Raw genomic sequence first — 22084 nt, forward strand, 5'->3', positions numbered from 1 at the left:
GTTGTAACTCTCCCCTCAGTAGGAGCTGGAGGAGTTCCTAAGTTTAAAAGATACGAGATACGTTAAATATTTCAAAACTTGTCTCTATAGACTCAGTGGGCTTCTACATATAATGAAGGCTTAGGACCGTAGTGTCTCAGGGCTGTGTGCAACAGCTAACTGGCCCATACATCTTTGGTTTCACTCTCAGGCTATTTATACACCACTATGTTGCCCTCTGGTACAAAATGCTCATGTTCTGGTCTAGTCTAACATCTTTTGCTGCCTCCACAGGCAAAGAATGAGTTGGTGTTACACCCATTCCATGTAGTAAAGCCCACCAGACTAGCCATTGAGCCTTTTCTGTGGTGGCCCCCACTCTGTGGAACTCCCTCCCTAAGGAACACCATCATGCCCACTCTTTAATGAGTTTCCGCTGTGCATTAAAAACGTGGTTGTTCAGGCAGGCATTTGGGGTGGGTTGGGGTATTTTAGAAAATGTTTTTATTGTAGAATTTTATTGTTTTAAACTGTTTTATTACATGTTGTACATTGCCCAGAGTGGCTTGGTGACCAGCCAGATGGGCGATTAATAAATTCAATAAATAAATAAATAAATAGTTTAATCTTTCTTCAACTGTGGAGACAGGACAGCACCCTCCACTACACCTGAGTATAGCAGGCTAGCCTAGGGGATGCAGGGCAGGCTGAATGGCACACACAGCTCTGTCCTCCAAAACTGCCTCTCAGCTTCTGCTGCCTGAGCTGGCCACCATGTTCTCTCTCTGCCCCTCCTACATGACAATTGAAAAGTCCCATTTTGGGTTGCGGTTTCATCTAAATTCACAAACCAAAACTTGTTCCTTGTGTGAGGGCAAGCAATGTTTGCAGACATGATAGTCTGTTGGCTTTATAAATATTGGCCAACCATTGTTTGCTGTAATTGAATACTGCAACTGCTATTTATAGTGGAGGAGGGAATTCACAAAGTCTCATGGCTGGCTCTTCAGAGCCAGTAGGCCTCTGGATACCAATGACTAGTAGTGCATGGGATCCAAAGAGCCATAGGTGGAGCTATTGCTCATTAACAGGATCTTCTCCCAGTTCTCCAAAACTTTTGAGCTTGCATACTTACTAAATACAGTGCTTCAGATTCCCGCCTTTGTGTTTTATATTACATTACTCTAAAGACTGTGCAATCTGAATGCATAATGCTCATCTGCAAAAAATGTTGCAAGGGATAACTCCGTCATCACTTACCAGATGAAAGAGGGTTCTCTGTAGGGGTTGGAAGAGTTTCTAAGTGAAAAAAGTTAGAAAAAAATAAAATTTAATTTGGTTCTTACTATACAGAAAAAAATAACTTCTATATTTGAATGTGAAGGTCCAGATATTTTGCAAATTGGTGTATTCTGAAAATAGTTGCAAATACCTGAACAGATAACACTGGCATCTTCCTTGTGGCGGCAATCATGGACTCCCCAGCCATGATGGGAGCACTCTTCAAGAGCTGATTCATTCCCCCTGCACTGTACTTCAGTCAGATGGATGGCACCAGAGCCTTGGCCAAATTGTGCCCCCACTGGAGCTTCAATGGCTTCTCCACAGCCAAGTTGCCTGCACACAACCTGAGCATCAACTTTGTCCCAACCATCATCGCAGACAGTCCCCCAGCTCCCATTGTGATGGACTTCAAGTCGACCCCGACATCTCTCCTTGCCATTCACCAGTCTTAAGGACAAAGAACTTGTGGATGTTTCTGTTGGCGAATACTCTGCAAAAGTTGATGAAGAATATAACCAGTGTATTTCTCGTTTGATCATGTATAACTGAGATCCTTGTAAAAGTATTGCAAAGAAAGACAAAGCTGCATCTGTACTTACCAGTTGTAACTCTCCCCTCAGTAGGAGCTGGAGGAGTTCCTAAGTTTAAAAGATACGAGATACGTTAAATATTTCAAAACTTGTCTCTATAGACTCAGTGGGCTTCTACATATAATGAAGGCTTAGGACCGTAGTGTCTCAGGGCTGTGTGCAACAGCTAACTGGCCCATACATCTTTGGTTTCACTCTCAGGCTATTTATACACCACTATGTTGCCCTCTGGTACAAAATGCTCATGTTCTGGTCTAGTCTAACATCTTTTGCTGCCTCCACAGGCAAAGAATGAGTTGGTGTTACACCCATTCCATGTAGTAAAGCCCACCAGACTAGCCATTGAGGCTTTTCTGTGGTGGCCCCCACTCTGTGGAACTCCCTCCCTAAGGAACACCATCATGCCCACTCTTTAATGAGTTTCCGCTGTGCATTAAAAACGTGGTTGTTCAGGCAGGCATTTGGGGTGGGTTGGGGTATTTTAGAAAATGTTTTTATTGTAGAATTTTATTGTTTTAAACTGTTTTATTACATGTTGTACATTGCCCAGAGTGGCTTGGTGACCAGCCAGATGGGCGATTAATAAATTCAATAAATAAATAAATAAATAAATAAATAGTTTAATCTTTCTTCAACTGTGGAGACAGGACAGCACCCTCCACTACACCTGAGTATAGCAGGCTAGCCTAGGGGATGCAGGGCAGGCTGAATGGCACACACAGCTCTGTCCTCCAAAACTGCCTCTCAGCTTCTGCTGCCTGAGCTGGCCACCATGTTCTCTCTCTGCCCCTCCTACATGACAATTGAAAAGTCCCATTTTGGGTTGCGGTTTCATCTAAATTCACAAACCAAAACTTGTTCCTTGTGTGAGGGCAAGCAATGTTTGCAGACATGATAGTCTGTTGGCTTTATAAATATTGGCCAACCATTGTTTGCTGTAATTGAATACTGCAACTGCTATTTATAGTGGAGGAGGGAATTCACAAAGTCTCATGGCTGGCTCTTCAGAGCCAGTAGGCCTCTGGATACCAATGACTAGTAGTGCATGGGATCCAAAGAGCCATAGGTGGAGCTATTGCTCATTAACAGGATCTTCTCCCAGTTCTCCAAAACTTTTGAGCTTGCATACTTACTAAATACAGTGCTTCAGATTCCCGCCTTTGTGTTTTATATTACATTACTCTAAAGAGTGTGCAATCTGAATGCATAATGCTCATCTGCAAAAAATGTTGCAAGGGATAACTCCGTCATCACTTACCAGATGAAAGAGGGTTCTCTGTAGGGGTTGGAAGAGTGTCTAAGTGAAAAAAGTTAGAAAAAAATAAAATTTAATTTGGTTCTTACTATACAGAAAAAAATAACTTCTATATTTGAATGTGAAGGTCCAGATATTTTGCAAATTGGTGTATTCTGAAAATAGTTGCAAATACCTGAACAGATAACACCGGCATCTTCCTTGTGGCGGCAATCATGGACTCCCCAGGCATGATGGGAGCACTCTTCAAGAGCTGATTCATTCCCCCTGCACTGTACTTCAGTCAGATGGATGGCACCAGAGCCTTGGCCGAATTGTGCCCCCACTGGAGCTTCAATGGCTTCTCCACAGCCAAGTTGCCTGCACACAACCTGAGCATCAACTTTGTCCCAACCATCATCGCAGACAGTCCCCCAGCTCCCATTGTGATGGACTTCAAGTCGACCCCGACATCTCTCCTTGCCATTCACCAGTCTTAAGGACAAAGAACTTGTGGATGTTTCTGTTGGCGAATACTCTGCAAAAGTTGATGAAGAATATAACCAGTGTATTTCTCGTTTGATCATGTATAACTGAGATCCTTGTAAAAGTATTGCAAAGAAAGACAAAGCTGCATCTGTACTTACCAGTTGTAACTCTCCCCTCAGTAGGAGCTGGAGGAGTTCCTAAGTTTAAAAGATACGAGATACAACGGTAAGTATTTCAGACCTTGTCTTCATAGACTCAGAGGGCTTGCAAATACAATGAAGACTTAAGATGGGAGTTTGCAACAGCTAACTGGACTGCACATCTTTGGTCTTACTCTTGGGTTATTTATAGACCACTGTTTTTCCTTCTGATGTGTAATACCTGTATTCTGGGCTGGCTGAACATATTCCGCTGCCTCTTCAGGGAATGTTGACGTTGGCCGCCCGTTCCATGTAAAAAAGCCAACCATACTGGCAGTAAATGCCAGAGGAATCCATCCAGCGGGGTGGAGCTCACAAGCTTTCATCAGCTCAGCCCCTCGGACTTCGGCTTGTTTTCCCATTAGTTGGTCAAACAAAATCTGCATCATGTTGGACCAGTTTGTGGATTTGCCAGGTTTTTTTTTTATTGGCATAAATACAAACTGACGCAAATTGCACCTGCAATTTGCACACATTTATATGTGCGTTAAGTTTTAAAAGCACACTCAGAAAAACTTCCCAGATTTTGGGGGAAACCTGCAGCTCTGCTCGCACATGCAAGCCGAATTGGGGCACCAAAGAAATCTGGTGAACCCAGAAAGGGCTGGATTTCCCATCAACGGGCATACCTAACTGGCAGTTGAGTCTTACACACTGGAATCTTCCTTCGACACTGGAGACAGGAAATCATCACATCCACTGCTGCTGAAAATAGCGGGCTATCCTAGGGCATGCAGGATAGGCTGCATGGTACACAGAGCTCTGTCCTCCAACACTGCCTCTCAGCATCTGCTGCCTAAGTCAGCTGTCATACTCTGCCTAATGCTGGAGCCAGCTCTGCTCATGTTCTCCCCAACCTTTGCATATGGCAATTGAAAACTTCCATTCTCAGGTTGCAGTTTCATCTGACTCCACAAGCCAAAATGTGTTCCTGGTTTGAGGGCAAGCAATGTTAGAAGAAAGGATAGTTTGCTGGGTTTACACAGAATAGCCAAGTATGATCTGTTGGAAAACAAGACTACTGCTGCTATTCATGGCGTATGAAGGGAGTAGGGAAATCACAGATCCAAGGCTCACGGCCACCTCTTCAGAGCCAGTAGGCCCCTGGACACCAATGACTAGTGGTGCATGGGATCCAAAGAGCCACAGGTAGAGCCATTGCCCCCTCACAGGATCTTCTGGTGCTCCAGAACTTGTGAGCTGATGTGCTTAGTAAACATGTTGCTTCGGAGTCTGGCCTTTGTGTTTAGTACTATAACAAATCAAAAGGTCTGCAGTCCAAGTGCATTTTGCTCATCTACTGTATGAATAAAAGTTGCAAGGGAGAGCTTCATCACCACTTACCAGATGAAAGAGGGTTCTCTGTAGGGGTTGGAAGAGTGTCTAATTGGAAAAGTCAACAAAGAGAAAGTTTAATCCTGTTCTTACTACATCGACATAATAACTTCGATATCTGTATGTGAAGGTCTAAATATTATGCAAATTGGTGTATTCGGAAAACAGTTGGAAGTACCTGCGCAGATAACACCGGCATCTTCCTTGTGGCGGCAATCATGGACTCCCCAGCCATGATGGGAGCACTCTTCAAGAGTTGATTCATTCCCCCTGCACTGTATTTCACTCAGATGGATGGCACCAGAGCCTTGGCCAAATTGTGCCCCCACTGGAGCTTCAATGGCTTCTCCACAGCCAAGTTGCCTGCACACAACCTGAGCATCAACTTTGTCCCAACCATCATCGCAGACAGTCCCCCAGCTCCCATTGTGATGGACTTCAAGTCGACCCCGACATCTCTCCTTGCCATTCACCAGTCTTAAGGACAAAGAACTTGTGGATGTTTCTGTTGGCGAATACTCTGCAAAAGTTGATGAAGAATATAACCAGTGTATTTCTCGTTTGATCATGTATAACTGAGATCCTTGTAAAAGTATTGCAAAGAAAGACAAAGCTGCATCTGTACTTACCAGTTGTAACTCTCCCCTCAGTAGGAGCTGGAGGAGTTCCTAAGTTTAAAAGATACGAGATACGTTAAATATTTCAAAACTTGTCTCTATAGACTCAGTGGGCTTCTACATATAATGAAGGCTTAGGACCGTAGTGTCTCAGGGCTGTGTGCAACAGCTAACTGGCCCATACATCTTTGGTTTCACTCTCAGGCTATTTATACACCACTATGTTGCCCTCTGGTACAAAATGCTCATGTTCTGGTCTAGTCTAACATCTTTTGCTGCCTCCACAGGCAAAGAATGAGTTGGTGTTACACCCATTCCATGTAGTAAAGCCCACCAGACTAGCCATTGAGCCTTTTCTGTGGTGGCCCCCACTCTGTGGAACTCCCTCCCTAAGGAACACCATCATGCCCACTCTTTAATGAGCTTCCGCTGTGCATTAAAAACGTGGTTGTTCAGGCAGGCATTTGGGGTGGGTTGGGGTATTTTAGAAAATGTTTTTATTGTAGAATTTTATTGTTTTAAACTGTTTTATTACATGTTGTACATTGCCCAGAGTGGCTTGGTGACCAGCCAGATGGGCGATTAATAAATTCAATAAATAAATAAATAAATAAATAAATAAATAAATAGTTTAATCTTTCTTCAACTGTGGAGACAGGACAGCACCCTCCACTACACCTGAGTATAGCAGGCTAGCCTAGGGGATGCAGGGCAGGCTGAATGGCACACACAGCTCTGTCCTCCAAAACTGCCTCTCAGCTTCTGCTGCCTGAGCTGGCCACCATGTTCTCTCTCTGCCCCTCCTACATGACAATTGAAAAGTCCCATTTTGGGTTGCGGTTTCATCTAAATTCACAAACCAAAACTTGTTCCTTGTGTGAGGGCAAGCAATGTTTGCAGACATGATAGTCTGTTGGCTTTATAAATATTGGCCAACCATTGTTTGCTGTAATTGAATACTGCAACTGCTATTTATAGTGGAGGAGGGAATTCACAAAGTCTCATGGCTGGCTCTTCAGAGCCAGTAGGCCTCTGGATACCAATGACTAGTAGTGCATGGGATCCAAAGAGCCATAGGTGGAGCTATTGCTCATTAACAGGATCTTCTCCCAGTTCTCTAAAACTTTTGAGCTTGCATACTTACTAAATACAGTGCTTCAGATTCCCGCCTTTGTGTTTTATATTACATTACTCTAAAGACTGTGCAATCTGAATGCATAATGCTCATCTGCAAAAAATGTTGCAAGGGATAACTCCGTCATCACTTACCAGATGAAAGAGGGTTCTCTGTAGGGGTTGGAAGAGTTTCTAAGTGAAAAAAGTTAGAAAAAAATAAAATTTAATTTGGTTCTTACTATACAGAAAAAAATAACTTCTATATTTGAATGTGAAGGTCCAGATATTTTGCAAATTGGTGTATTCTGAAAATAGTTGCAAATACCTGAACAGATAACACCGGCATCTTCCTTCTGGCGGCAATCATGGACTCCCCAGCCATGATGGGAGCACTCTTCAAGAGCTGATTCATTCCCTCTGCACTGTACTTCAGTCAGATGGATGGCACCAGAGCCTTGGCTGAATCGGGCCCTCGTTGGAGCTTCAATGACTTGTCCACAGGCAAGTTGCCTGCCCACAACCTGAGCATCAGCTTTGTCCCAACCATCATCACATACAGTCCCCCAGCTCCCATTGTGATGGACTTCAAGTCGACCCTAACACTTGTTCTTGCCATTCACCAGTCTTAGGGATACAGAGCTTGCAGATGTTTCTGTTGGTGAATACTCTGCAAAAGTTGATGAAGAATGCATAAAGCGTATTGTTCATATGATCATGTATAACTAGGGATGGCTTCGGAGTCTGAGGAGGTGGCAACTCTTTAACAGCATCATCTTGTAGGATCTGAAGTAGCTCAGCTGGAATACTTTCATCTCCAATAGCTTTGTTGTTAGTAATGCTTCCTAAGGCCCACTTGACTTCACTCTCGAGGATGTCCGGCTCAAGTCCAGTGACCGCACTCTCATGGCTATCAGGGACATTCAGATCTTTCCTGTATAGTTCTTCTGTGTATTCTCTCCACCTCTTCTTAATCTCATCTGCTTCTGTTAGGTCTCTTCTTTGTCCTTGATCATGCCCGTCTTTGCACAAAACGTTCCCTTGAGATCTCCGATTTTCTTGAAGAGATCTCTAGTCTTTCCCATTCTATTGTTTTCCTCGATTTCTTTCCATTGTTCATTTAAGAAGGCCTTCTTGTCTCTCCTTGCTATTCTCTGGAAATCTGCATTCAGTTGGGTATATCTTCCCCTTTCTCCCTTGCTTTTCATTTCCCTTCTTTCCTCAGCTACTTGTAAAGCCTCATCAGACAGCCACTTTGCTTACTTGCATTTCTTTTTCTTTGGGATGGATTTAGTTGCTGCCTCCTGAACAATGTTACGGACTTCCGTCCATAGTTCCTCAGGCACTCTATCAGGTCTAATCCCCTAAATCTATTCGTCACCTCCACTGTATATTCATAAGGGATATGATTTAGGTCATACCTGAATGGTTTCGTGAGCTGAAATTTTGCAATAAGAAGCTCATGATCTAAGCCACAGTCAGCTCCAGGTCTTGTTTTTACTGACCGATCAACCTCAGCTTCTTCAGCCTCAGTGGTTGGGGCATAGACTTGAATTACTGTGATGTTGAATGGTTTGCCTTGGATTCGTACTGAGATCATTCTATCGTTTTTGAGATTGTACCCCAGTACTTCTTTTCCCACCCTTTTGTTGACTATGGGTGCTACTCCATTTCTTCTAAGGGATTCTTGTCCACAGTAGTAGATGGTCACCTGAATTAAATTCGCCCAAGCTTGTCCATTTTATTTCACTGATTCCCAAGATGTCGATGTTCAATCTTGCCATCTCATGTTTGACCACCTCCAGCGTACCTTGATTCATTGATCTTACATTCCAGGTTCCTAAACAATATTGTTCTTTACAGCATCGGACTTTCTTTTCACCACCAGACACATTCACAGTTGAGTGTCCTTTCGGCTTTGGCCCAGCCGCTTCACTCTTTCTGGTACTACTTGGAAATTCCCTCTGCTCTTCCCCAGTAGTATATTGGACACCTTCCGACCGGAGGGGCTCATCTTCCGGCGTCATCTCTTTTAGCCTTGTGATACGTTCCATGGGGTTTTCTTGGCAAGAATACTGGAGTGGGTTGCCATTTCCTTCTCCAGTGGACCACATTTTGTCAGAACTCTCCACCATGACCTGTCCATCTTGGGTGGCCCTGCACGGCATAGCTTATGGCTTCACTGAGTTACGTAAGCCCCTTCGCCACAACAAGGCAGTGATCCATGAAGGGGCATGTCCTGCTAATGGGCTTCCTATTGGAATCTGGTTGACCATTGTGGGAACAGAACGCAGGACTAGATGGGCCTTTGGTCTGATCCAGCAGGGCTCTTCTTAGCTTGCTATGGGCTAGCCTTGGCAGATACCTGAATTCCAACCCCTGAACCAAGCCCTGTCTCAGCCTCAACCCCAGTCTGAAATACATGGGAATAATAGTAATAACCTACTCTTATTACTTTCTCAAACAGATTTCTGATACAACATATGTGTTGTAGTGCCAGCACCCTAAAGCATTCTATAAATACCAAGTGTTCTTATTTCACTTAGAAGGTATGCAATCTATTGTTTATACTGTGTTCAGTTTCCACTTTCTATTTTTTCAGTTTTGTTAGAGATTAGCTCTTTAAGAACCAATTTTTGGTGAATTGCCTTAGTCCTCCTGCTCACTTTATTAGACTTTAACTACATCATTGTTATCCCATCTTTTAAAACATCTGTTGTTCCATACCATTATAAGTACTGGTAGATGATCCTTTGGTTGATACAAGGGTCATGGGGGATGTAACTTCAGTAGCTGTACCTGTCACAGATAAGGGGGGAGAGATGAAATAAGTAATGGAACCAAAAATCGTAGGCATTCTTAAATTGGAGGCTAATATATTCGATTTGTACTTGTGAATTCAATTTACAAGTTTACTTCAATAAATGAAGTAATGATCGCTTGCTGTTCTGGTTACCACTAGCCTTAGGATTAGGACTACTACTACTACTATAAGGGCTGATTTGGCAGTTTTATTTATAGGTTTTCTTGGCTATTGGTAGCAGTGCTGGCTCCAGGTTTTTGAGGGCCCTTGGGCAAGGTACCCTCAATGGGCCCCCTCCCTCAGTTAGTCTACCTTCTCATTGCCATTATCACCAGCTGCTATTGATCCTCATCCTCTTTCTCATCATTGCTACCACTTGCTTGCTTGACAGGCAGAGGACCAGTGAGCAAGTAGGCAGTGGCATCTACCGCTTCTCCTTCTCCCCACCACCATTGTCTGGGCCAGGGCAAGTGGCAGGTGAACAAGCAAATTGCAACAGTGAAGAGGAGGAGCAACTCCAGGGGTTTTTTGTCAGTGGGCCCTGCTGGGGTGTGGGCCCTCAGCAGATGCCCAAACATGCCTACTGTTGTCATCAGCCCTGGCTGGTAGCATACTGCCTATGTTTATATATGTCACTGCCTGTGAATGTGGGTTTTTATGGAGTTTGGTAGAAAGCAATGTTTCTCTCTAGTGTGTATTTTTCAGTGTGTATGTGAGTGTGTGTGTGTTTTAATCCTTACATTGGGTTGGATCCAAGGAAGTATGAGCGAAGGGGAAACAACCACTCATTCAGCAAGTAGTTGCTGAACGAGTGCCGTACAGCAACTACTTGCACAAACACAAGAGTTTGTGCAGTGATGTAATTGGTAGACTCTATTATATAGGGTAGTAAATATCAACAAAAAGAAATAAAGCAGATAGTTAGCACCATTGAGTATTCATAGATGTTCAAGCAGAGATAGTCATGCTCCTACAGGGGACATTCTCACAGATACTGTGCAATACTCCTTCCAAGCAAGGTGTGACCAGTGATGTGGGATGGAAGATTTTTCACAGAAAATTTTCCAGACCTTTGTTTTTCTACAGAAATTTTCCCATTTCATAAGTTCATTAGTAACAATGAATTGATGCCAGTTGCAAATACAATATAAGACAAGCTTGGCAGTTTCAAAGTTATAATTAATGTTTTTTTCATATTACTATCCCTAGCAAATATGTGAGAGAATACATATGGCATTGATTTGTGGGAGTATAAAAAAATGCTGGTGGGATGCAGGTATAAAATGACAAAGTTCATCAGGATTTTAATGATTGTACTAGTTGTAAAAGTTGAAATAGATCAGTGGTTGTGTCAGCACATCATGCACAGTTCATTGGATTCCTAAAATGTATTAGTGTGTCAACAGTTTTCTGTACTTTTGGTACTGAATTTAAAACAATAGCATGAACTTCCCTTACATTGTTTAAATTTAGGAAAAAACTTAGATTTAAGCAATGTAAGCGAAGTACATGCTATTGTCTTTAAATTTTTGCAAGTATTCCAACACAATTTTACATAATATAATATTTAGATCACATGGAAGGAGCAATCCTATGGCCGCTAGTCAGTGGCTAGACAGCCATGTTTTCCGGGAACTGACCTCAGAGCCTGCTCTCCGAGGTCGGTTCCCGGAGAACCAACGTTCCCCCACTTCCACGCTGCCTCGCAGGTAGGGTTGGCAGAGAAATCTTTAGAATCCGGCCTCCCGGCCTCCGTGGCAGAACAGACTACTCCCCCCACCCGAAATCCTCCCTGGACGGACCCCACCTGCTGCCGGCCGGTCCAGGTCTGTCCACTGCTGCCGCCCGTCTGCTGCCCCGGACTGCGGCCGCCAATGGCGCCCGGCGTAGGGGATGCCATTTGCGTCCCTGCTCTTTTCAGTGATAGGCTACGTAAATATTTACAAAGCCTATCACGGCAAAGAACAGGGACGCAAATGGCATCCCCTACGCCAGACGCCTTTTGTGGCCACAGCCTGGCAGCGGACGGAAGTCCGGCTATGGATGGGCCCGGCCGATGGCTCCGCGGACTCATTGTGGAGTGGAGCCAGCTGGGCAGGATTCCTGGGAGAGGGACGGATCGCCTCCCCCCACCCCGCGGACACCCGGAACGGTAAGTGGGTTTAGTCAAAAGCGGCTGTCTAGCCGAAAATGAAGGGCAGAAGAAGCGGGGAGGGAACGATCCCCTCTGTGCTTCTCCTGCCCTGCATTGGATAGGTGGCTGCCTCTGAGTTCAGAGGCGTCCGTCTATCTGCATAGGATTGTACCCTAAGTTTGCTCTAATTTTCAGGTCAAATACCTATAATGTATTGGGACAAAAAAATTACATGGGGGTACTTTTTAGCTGTATTGTTTACTAAACACAAGTAAAATAAACATGCTAAATTAGATCACTCTCCAGGGCATCAGAAAATTTTCCAAATCAGATGAACATTTTCTGCTGCAAATTACCCTATGCAAATTAATATAATTTGCACAGGAAAACTTTTCAGAAAAGTTTCCAGAAAACCCACAATGCTAGGGGTAACAAGAGCTCATTATAGGAGGGTAAAAATAAAAATAAAAATACATGTACAAATGACACTTGCATCTTCTCTGTGATCACAGTTTTGATCAAGCCATTCCAGGTGATAACATTGCCCCAGATTGGCTTCATTTCCTTCACACTCAATATGATCCAGATGTACATTTCCTGAGCCTTCACCAACATAATCACCCCTTAGTGCTCACATTACAACACCATGGCCAAGCTGCCTGCACACCACATCTGCCTTACTTCCATGTAATATGCTGTCTGGTCCAGGTTGCTGAGAATATATTCTCTTTTCTAAGAGCTACATTAAGTTCACGCTACATTTAATATTGTGTGCTGCTGATCCTCAACATACTGTTTACTATAGTGTAAGTATGTGGGCCCCAGATCCAGATCAGGAAAACTTAAACTGCACACACAGGTAGTGGAGGTTTAAACCTTCCCAGCCAACCAGTCCCCACAAAAATTGACAACACACACCCACCCAACGTGGTAACTTACAAAGGGGGGGGGGAACCCCAATGGCACCAATGGAGGGGTTTTGTTTGTTTTTTCGTTTTGCCCCTCACAGGGACTGGGGGTGAATTTTAGGGGGTGGGAGAAGAGGTTGGGTGGGAAGGTTTAAACTTCCCCTACCTGCACGTGGTGATCCCAATCCAGATTGGGGCCCTGGCACACTTACCTTAAGGTAAACATAATTGTGAGGATAAGCTTCTTGCTACATATTTAATATAGCATGTAGTTTAGCCCTAGGCTATAATCCCCTAGAGCAGGGGTACAAAACCCCAGGCCTAGGGGCCAAATCCAGCCCTCTGAGTTCCCCTGGCCCCACCCCTTTTTGCCACCAACCAATCATTTTGTGGTTTCCCAGCTTTTTTTCTTTTCCTTTTTTTGCAGTTTTTACCCCATTCTAAAAGGTTGAAACACCTCTCCTAGGGTGTAAGTGGAGTCCCATTGATGGTGAATCTAGAAAAGAATATCCCACTCTAAGACATTATTTATATGCCATAAATAAACAGACTTGCCTGTTGGTGGAAAGCCAGCATCTGTTAATACAGAAATTATTATGTTAATCATTATTGAATTGTATCTCTGTATAAATTACAATTTTGTCATATGTTATTTTTATGGAAATCCTTCCAGTTAAGACTAAGCAAACAGCCCTGAGATCATTTACACTCTCATCTACCACTGATGGACATGATCCAATGGCATTCAGTTTGCTTTGTGAGTAGTTTCAAAAATGATCTTTGGGTTAACAGAATTATATAATAAGTAATAAACATACACAGAAAGAACATTTTATTAGTCCTGGCTTTCTCTTGCTTACACTGTGATGCCCCCTGCTTTATTAACAGTTAATACATTGTTAGTGACTACACTAATATTAAATTAGCCACTCTGCAATAGCCCAGCTTGTAATAAGACACCCATACACAATCCTATCATTGCTTTCTTGGGATATCTAAGTTTCCTGGATGGAAAAAGAGTAAAATCTATAGTACTGATCATGCTTGACCTGGCTGTACATTAGAAACTATGCTCTCTGATCCTCAGGAATTCAAACATTCTGATAATCTAAATCTGTATGTTCTGCATGCCAGCATAACCCTATATAAACTGCATTCCTAGAGTTGGATTCAGCATTAGAAACATTTAAAGTAGAACCACTGAAATCAATAGGACTGAAGTCTCATTGATTTTAATGGGTCTACTGACTCTAAGTATAACCAAATGTAAATCTAATGCTTGTCTATTCAATTTTCTGGTTGTTCAAATATTTTGAATACCTCCCCCAGACCACTTGAACAGATGAAATTGTATTGTGCATTCAGTAGTTGCTTTGTTTGCAGGTATTCTGCCTGAAGCATAATTCTTTGAAGTTTGTTGGCAGTTTAAAAGCTCTACAACATTTGAAAGTGTACAGAGAGATGTTACCTGAGCAAATGACACTGACATCTTCATTATGTCCACAGTCATGTGTGAACCACTCGGCATGACTACAGTTCCAGAGGTAAAGTTCACTTCCCGTGCAGTTCACATCATCCAGGATGATGTCTCCAGTTCCTTGGCCAAAATAAGACCATCCCAGCACAGTTGTTGCCTCACCACATCCAAGTTGTCTACACACTACATGTGAATTGTTCATGTCAAAGTTGTCATCACAAACAGTCCCCCAAGTTCCTTCATAATTAACCTCTACTCTCCCGGCACATCTGTTCCATGCGTTTACTAAACGCAACTGCTGTGCACCTTTCCAAAACACAAATGAAGTGATTGTAAGTAAAACAGAAGTACATCTGGTCTATACTGCATTTTTAAAGAAACACAAAGACATAATATATTCATCAAGAGTATTGAGTATTTTGGAGCAGTGTAGGAGATGGTCGATACATAGAAGCTTTATGATGCCTTAACTCCTGTCCTGGGAGGATTGCTTTGGCCACAGAAATCCCTGAACAAGAGCAATTCTGTGATTTCCACAAATGCTTGCAGTTTTTATGAGCAAATAAAAGGTGCAAAGGTAAATTAAAACAAACAAACAAAAATCCTCACATGTACAGCCTGGTCATCAACCACTCCTTTGTGCATGTTCACATGGCCTGAGTTCACTGCTTCACTCCCAGCTGTAGCATTTCAAGGCAGCTTTAAAGTCCAACAACCTGTCAGGGCTTTTACACATTTACATGTGTGATATGTAGCTTGCCCCTGGGAATCACCAGTGAATGAGAGAAGAAGAAACACACTCTGACTAATGGTTAAGAGCCATAGTTTCCAGAATAAAAGCATGTAAGCTCAAAATGTGTATGTACTGGGATTCTATAATAACTATCCTTGAACTTTTTGCATCTTTCGACTCCTATTCTTTTGTTCCTGTTCATCTCAAGCGTGGAACCTAAAAATAAAATCTAACTGTAGTTTGATCATGCTTCATTGCTGAGTGGTTTTCTGTATATTTACTTTGATTAGGCTCAGCTGCTTACCCAGTTCCAAAATGAGCATCTCATTCCCCAAGCCAAGGCAATATCTGCACAATACCTGATTCATATAGGAGAGCAGAATGTATTAACAGCATCCAAAAGAACAGTATCTGGGCGCCCATTTTTCATGTGGATCAGTACCTGATTCGGGTAGGACGTTTCAGAATTTATAAGACTTCTAATCTGAAACGGAACACACGTGCTATGCAATTTGATCTTATTTCCTGAACTCCCAAACTTATGTCAAGGAAGTCCAGAATATTTTCATTTCACAACCCACATCCTTAGAAATAGACAGTTACTGATTATTATTGCTCTGGAGAAGACAATGGGAGGGTTGGTTTCCAACATGCAATAAACACCTTTGTAATCACACATAATGCCATCTGATGCAATTGCTCCAGGAAATGTTAGTTTTGCAGAGATAATGCTAGATCTGCTTTCCAAATGCCAGAATATTATGCTAGAACTAGAAGCAGAGGCTATGGTCTTACACTTATAGGGAAACTATTTGAGTCGATAAAGTGGTAAGATCTATGTAAATGCCTAGCTGTCCCTAAAATATTCCTACACATCGAAGACTACCACATCAGAGAGAAGGCTAGAGTAGGAACAGTTTCTCCCTGACATATAATTTTCTGTGTGCTGGGATTTCCCCCTCCCCCAGCTCCTGCTTGGGAGAGCATTCCATAATATGAATTCCCCTTCACTCTGAAGCGGTACAGTCAAAAACAGGTTTACCACTTGAAGTGGTTCAGTCCAAAAATAGGTGTACATCTCACCTGTTGTTTGTGAGAACTAGGCTTTAGTGCCTGTGTCTGTCTGTATAAGAAAAAAGTGAGTAAGTGAGATTACTTGAATATTCCCCACAGAAAAGGAGAGAAAAAAGGTAGCACAACAGATTTAATATTAACCAAATTGTTTACAGGCTTTTGGCTCTAAGGGACAAACTAGACTTGCCACACAGTAGCTTCCCCCACCCCGAATAGCCAGTGTGGAGGGGGGGGGAGACAAATTGGGACCATATTGTGGGAAGAAGAGAATTTAATCCTTTGCCCCCCACTGCCATCTCAATCAGAAGTATTCTGTAGCTGGTATTTGCTGGAGGGAAGGAACTCCTAGCTATGCTGTGGCAAACTACCCAACAAACATCATGACTAGTTTGGCCCTATGCCATAATGCGCTTACTGCTGCATCTATGATATGGTGATCTATGATCATAATAAAATTTATCTATCTGTCTATCTTACTGCAGAGCAGTCTACAAGAAATCCTACTGAAATATATGCGAGTGCTATTTAGGCATTCCAAAGGCAACAACAGTAAACACGCGAGGAGAGGGAGAGTGCTGTTCTCTGGCATCACGTTCATCTTCCTCTACCTGTGGAGAGTGACTTTCTGAAGAGGAGAACCTCCCATATTGGTGGAGGTGCTCCCTGTATTTTAGAGGGCTGACAAATCACATGAACCCCTTGCCTCTACACATACAAGAGGTTCTCCTCTTCAGAAAATCACCAGTCAAAAGTTCAGGGAGATGAAAGCAATGACGGAGGGGTGTGTGTGAATGTGTTGGATCTGGGAACTAAGGCCTAATCACCCCCGCCACCCCTCACACACGCAGACATGTCCCTCTCTCCACTCTAACTCTTACGAGTATAGTGACATGATCAAGGATTGCAAATGGAAAGAACAATAAATAGTGGACCTGCAGGAATCTTGCAGAGGCATTAAATTCAGTGTTAGAAACAAAGTCATTCATTCAAATAGAATAGACGGCTGACCTTTGTGGACTGGGCATGACCGTTAAGATGTTTCCTGTAATAACATCTCCTTTCAAAACATCCACCCAACCTCTCTCTGAAAAAAAGGGCTTTGGTTAAAGTTTAGTTGCTTGGCAGGGATCAGCTGTGAGTGTGTGTGTTGCTCAGTGTAGGAAATCCTCGGAACTACTTGTCCTTTCTTTTCTTTCAGCACTTCCCTGCATTTCAACACTTCACATTATTAAACGCATATTCCATAAACAACAACAACAAAACTCAGATTGACATGTTATGTTCAAGGCTGTCCATATTTTTCCAAGCTCCAAAATGCTGGGAAAATAAAGCTGTAAAGGCCATGCCCTTAACAGATGCGTTATTTAGGCAATATGCATATATGGCACGGTATCTTATGCTGGGCTTGGTTCAGCTTCACTTCTGCCATGGAGCTGGATGGCTGCCAGCAGCAGAGTGGTGCAATGAAGTCTCATTTTTGTCTGTTCCTAGAATAGACACGTGGAGTCTATGCAGCTGAAGTTATCATGTACTTGAAGCTACCATTCCACGTTACAAGTACACAGCTGGCAACCAATGCCATCCACATCATAGCATGATAGAGCTGGAAGGGACCTTCCACCTCTTAGCCTAATCAACAGTCAAAAACCAGGCTGGGGTGGGTTCAGACTCAGTATATTATTTCTCTTAACAATCACTTAGGCCTCTATTGGAAGGCCCCACTCCACAGTTAAGAACATAAGAAGAGCCATGCTGGGTCAGACCGAGGGTCTGTTCACACAGCGGCCAACTAGCTGTCGACCAGGAAACCACAAGCAGGACATGAGTGCAACAGCACCTTCCTTCCCATGTTCCCCAGCAACTGATGTACATAGGAATACCACCTCTGGTACTGGAGGTAGCACATAGCCCTCAAGCCTAGTAGCCATTAATAGACTTCTCCTCCAGGAATTTGTCTAACCCCTTTTTAAAGCTAACCAAGTTGGTGGGGCAAAAAAACCCCAACTTCAAGTATAACCTGATGGGATCTGAGTTAGCAGTGACCAACCAAGAAAGAGATCCTGGAGTTGTGGCAGACAGCTCGATGAAAATGTCAACCCAGTGTGCAGCTGCTGTAAAAAAAGGCAAATTCCATGTAAGGCATAATTAGAAAAGGAACTGAGAATAAAACTGCCAATATCATAGTGCCCTTATACAAATCTATGGTGCGACAACACTTGGAATACTGTGTACAGTTCTGGTCACCACCACACCTAAAAAAGGATATTGTACAGCTGGAAAAAGTGCAGAAAAGGGCAACTAAAATGATCAAGGGGCTGGAGCATCTCCATTATGAGAGAAGGTTACAACAGTTGGAATTGTTTAGCTTGGAAAAAAGAGGGTAAGGGGAAACATGATAGAGGTGTACAAAATTATGCATAGTGTGGAGAATGTGGATAGGGAGACTTTTTTCTCCCTCTCTCATAATGCTAGAACCCGGGGTCATCTCATGAAGCTGATTGGTGGGAGATTCAGGACAGATAAAAGGAAGCAGTTCTTCATACAGTGCATAGCTGAACTATGGAATTTGCTACCACAAGACATGGTGATGGCCACCAATTTGGATGGCTTAAAAAGGTGGTTAGATACATTATTGGAGGAGAAGGCTATCAATGGCTACTAGTCCTGAGGGCCTATGTGCTATCTCCAGTAGCAGAGGTAGAATGCCTGTGTACACCAGTTGCTGGGGAACATGGGCGTGAGGGTTCTGTTGCACTCCTGTCCTGCTTGTGGGTTCCCAATCAACAGCTGGTTGGCCACTACATAAACAGAATGCTGGACTAAATGGACCCTTTGTCTGATCCAGCATGGTTCTTCTTATGTTCTTAACCTGTAGCAGATTCAGAACCAGCAGATCAGGAACAGGCGACTCCAAGAAGCAGAAGATGCCACTCCAGTATTTAGCCCTCAAACTGAAGATGCCTCAGATTCTCCTGCTGAAGTGAATGAAAGACTGACCAGCTCATCCTCATCTCAACCTCCTTTAAATGCCAATTATCACCTGCAAAACCATTAAGACAGGCAGGTTGACTGGTACAAAGATCTCACCACCTAAAAGAGTGTTGAGAGCCAGTGTGGTTTAGTGGCTAGAGTGTTGGACTGGGAGCTGGGAGATCCAGGTTCTAGTCTCCACTCAGCCATGGAAGTTCACTGGGTGACTTTGGGCCAGTCACAGGCTCTCAGCCCAACCTACCTCACAGGGTTGTTGTTGTGAGGATAAAATGGAGATGAGAAGGATTATGTACACCGCCTTGGGTTCCTTGGAGGAAAAAAGGCATGGAAAAATGGTACCATGTGGTGGTGAATTATGGGAAGTGTACCCAATATCAGCCCAATATCTTGAAAAATCTCCATGCCAGTGTGCAGCCCCTTGAAAGACGTGGTGCTGCCATGGAGACTTTCCATATGATCAGGCTAATCTACAGTGGACACTTATGCATCATCAAAAAGGAGGAAATGCATCACCCCCAAAAATAGGATTAAAGGGGATACAGATTTGCATGTTTCAATTTATATGTATAGATGCAAATTCAGAAATAATTGCTGTCATTTAAACAGAGATACAATACATCTTACCATAATGGGGAAGACTGTGACCAGGTGACCTGTGTGCCTGCTCTGTCTGCTAGCCAACTGTTGATGAGCAACTTCAAGTTCACCCTTCTGATTATGGTTCTTGATTGTTAAACTGAACTTGGACTGTACAGCCCCTTCAAATAGAGGACTATTCTCAGTGAAGGAGGACAGATGGCTAACCACGTGGGAAGCCAGTTTCCATTGTTATAGTTCCCACACAAAGCAACACCCACGAGAAAGCAATTTTCAATAGCAGATCGAGCTTCTGCATAAAGTGGTTCTCAGAACAGATCTTAGCATAAGAGAATAAAGAAACAGTATCTGGATCATGCCAGCATTCATACTATGAAATAAGATCATATAATGAAAGATGTCACCAAAAGTTGAAACATTACAAGGTTTTATGTTTGTTGCCTTTACCTCTGAACAGCTAGAAAAGATAATTCAGGCTCAAAAAGATTAAGCATACGATATCTATGGAGAAATTCGTTTGCAGTGATATTACCCAGTGAGGATCACTTCACCTTTATGCTCTGATTTGCTTGCTTCCCTCAATTCTGCTGAATATTTCAGTTTTTTATGCATAAAATGTGTTTCACAACAGATTTCTCCTCTCGTACATACAAAGAACCTCACCTACCAAAGTGGAGATAGAATCATAGAATAGTAGGGTTGGAAGGGGCCTACAAGGCCACTGAGTCCAACCCCCTGCTCGGTGCAGGAATCCAAGTCAGAGCATCCCTGACAGATGGCTGTCCAGCCTTACCTTGAATGACTCCAGTGTGGGAGAGCCCTCTACCTCCCTAGGTCATTGGTTCCATTGCCGTATTGCTCTAACAGTCAGGAAGTTTGTCCTGATGTTCAGCCGGAATCTGGCTTCCTGTAACTGGAGCCCATTATTCCGTGTCCTGCGCTCTGGGATGATCGAGAAGAGATCCTGGCCTTCCTCTCTGTGATAGCCTTTCAAGTACTTGAAGAGCGCTATCCTATCTCCCCTCAGTCTTCTCTTCTCAAGGCTAAAAATGCCCAGTTCTTTCAGTCTGTCTTCATAGGGCTTTGTTTCCAGTCCCCTGATCATCTTTGTTGCCCTCCTCCTCTGAACCCTCTCCAGTTTGTCTGCATTCTTCTTAAAATGTGGTGCCCAGAACTGGACACAGCACTCCAGATGAGGCCTAACCAGTGCGGAGTAGAGGGGAACTAGTACTTCCCGGGATTTGGAAGCTATGCTTCTATGAATGCAGCCCAAAAGAGCATTTGCCTTTTTTGTGGCCACATCACATTGTTGGCTCATATTCAGCTTGTGATCTACAACAATTCCAAGACCCTTCTCGCTTGTAGTGTTGTTGAGCCACGTATCCCCCATCTTGTAACTGTGCATTTGGTTCTGATTATCTGTCTTTCTTAATTAGATCATTTGTTTTCTTATTTTATTTATAGCTTAAGGCAAACAATTTAGAGAGATAAGCAACCAAGCACAATGAGCAGAAAGTTCACCTCTCTTTTACTCTGAATTACTTAAGAACCTCATTGCCTTGTTCTTCTCAGACATCAGGTTGTTGTATAGAGCCCTAAAATGAAGCACCGATTAATACCAGGCCAAAAGAACATCCGAATTCCCAAGGAGTGGTAAAATGTGTAAGTGTATCTCATGTGTATGTTTTATCCATAATACTGGTGGAAAGTCTACCTAGCTTTCTGTGGTTGTGGCTCTCATTCAAGAACAGGCTGCTCCTTTTCCCCCTGCTACCTGGGAAAAAGGGTTCAACCCCATTTTCTTGCTTTTTGGCTAGTTATCACAAAAACAAGAGAAAAAGCCACCCTGCCACCCCTCTGGAAGAACTTTTCTTCGCTGTATACTTTAGATGAATCACATGTTTTTCCACTGGGCTTCACTCATGTATTCACCAGAAGCTATGGGGCTCCATCATTAACTCCACCAGAAATCATGGGACCTGCCTTGGTCTCAGACCTAACCTAGGTTCTCAGATGACTGTGGTCCAGGCCTTGCCTTGGTACTAGGGATGCTGGAGAAATTTGAGATGGATTAAAATGAGCTCAGATTTCTAAAAATCCGACCTGCGGAATCTGCTGTGGAGCACCAGACCGTGTGGAGTCCATGGACTTTCGGATTATGTTTTTACTTTCCCGAAATTTACGCATAGGAAAATATGTACGTTTCTGCTGAGGAAACGTTGAATGGAATGGGGGACAGTATGCTAAATGTTATGTACTGAGGTAAATTATGTATAGACTTATGTAAATATTTCCGTATTTTTCCACATGACAAAAAAAGAATATTTGAATCCATCAACGAAAGCTGCCTGACAATCCATGAAACACAGATGGAGCGGATTTTACACAGTCCATACATCCCTACTTGGTACCAGAATTTTTTTAATTTTGAGAATAAGGAATCCTAGTATAGTACCCAAGTTGGGGCTAGGGGGCATCTGTTTTATTCAGTCTGATTTATTCTTTAATCTTTTAAAGCTTTCCCAT

At 43.1% G+C, this 22084-nt stretch overlaps 1 protein-coding gene across 1 annotated transcript in view; it reads right to left on the bottom strand.

Annotated features, from left to right (window-relative positions):
- Nucleotides 1-15: 15 nt before the first annotated feature.
- LOC146350940 (scavenger receptor cysteine-rich domain-containing protein DMBT1-like) overlaps nucleotides 16-22084 on the bottom strand; it is a 47325-nt gene continuing 25256 nt past the window's right edge. The window contains exons 2-6 of the mRNA XM_084845661.1: nucleotides 5290-5779; nucleotides 3284-3610; nucleotides 1863-1901; nucleotides 1597-1753; nucleotides 16-37 (exon numbers count right to left, since the gene is read on the bottom strand). Of these exons, the coding sequence (XP_084701787.1) occupies nucleotides 16-37; nucleotides 1597-1753; nucleotides 1863-1901; nucleotides 3284-3610; nucleotides 5290-5779 (1035 nt within the window). The remainder of the gene's footprint in view (nucleotides 38-1596; nucleotides 1754-1862; nucleotides 1902-3283; nucleotides 3611-5289; nucleotides 5780-22084) is intronic.

Source organism: Heloderma suspectum, chromosome 3, assembly GCF_057233095.1.
Source record: "Heloderma suspectum isolate Gila_16-S chromosome 3, 16-S_ref, whole genome shotgun sequence".
Lineage (NCBI taxonomy): Eukaryota > Metazoa > Chordata > Lepidosauria > Squamata > Helodermatidae > Heloderma > Heloderma suspectum.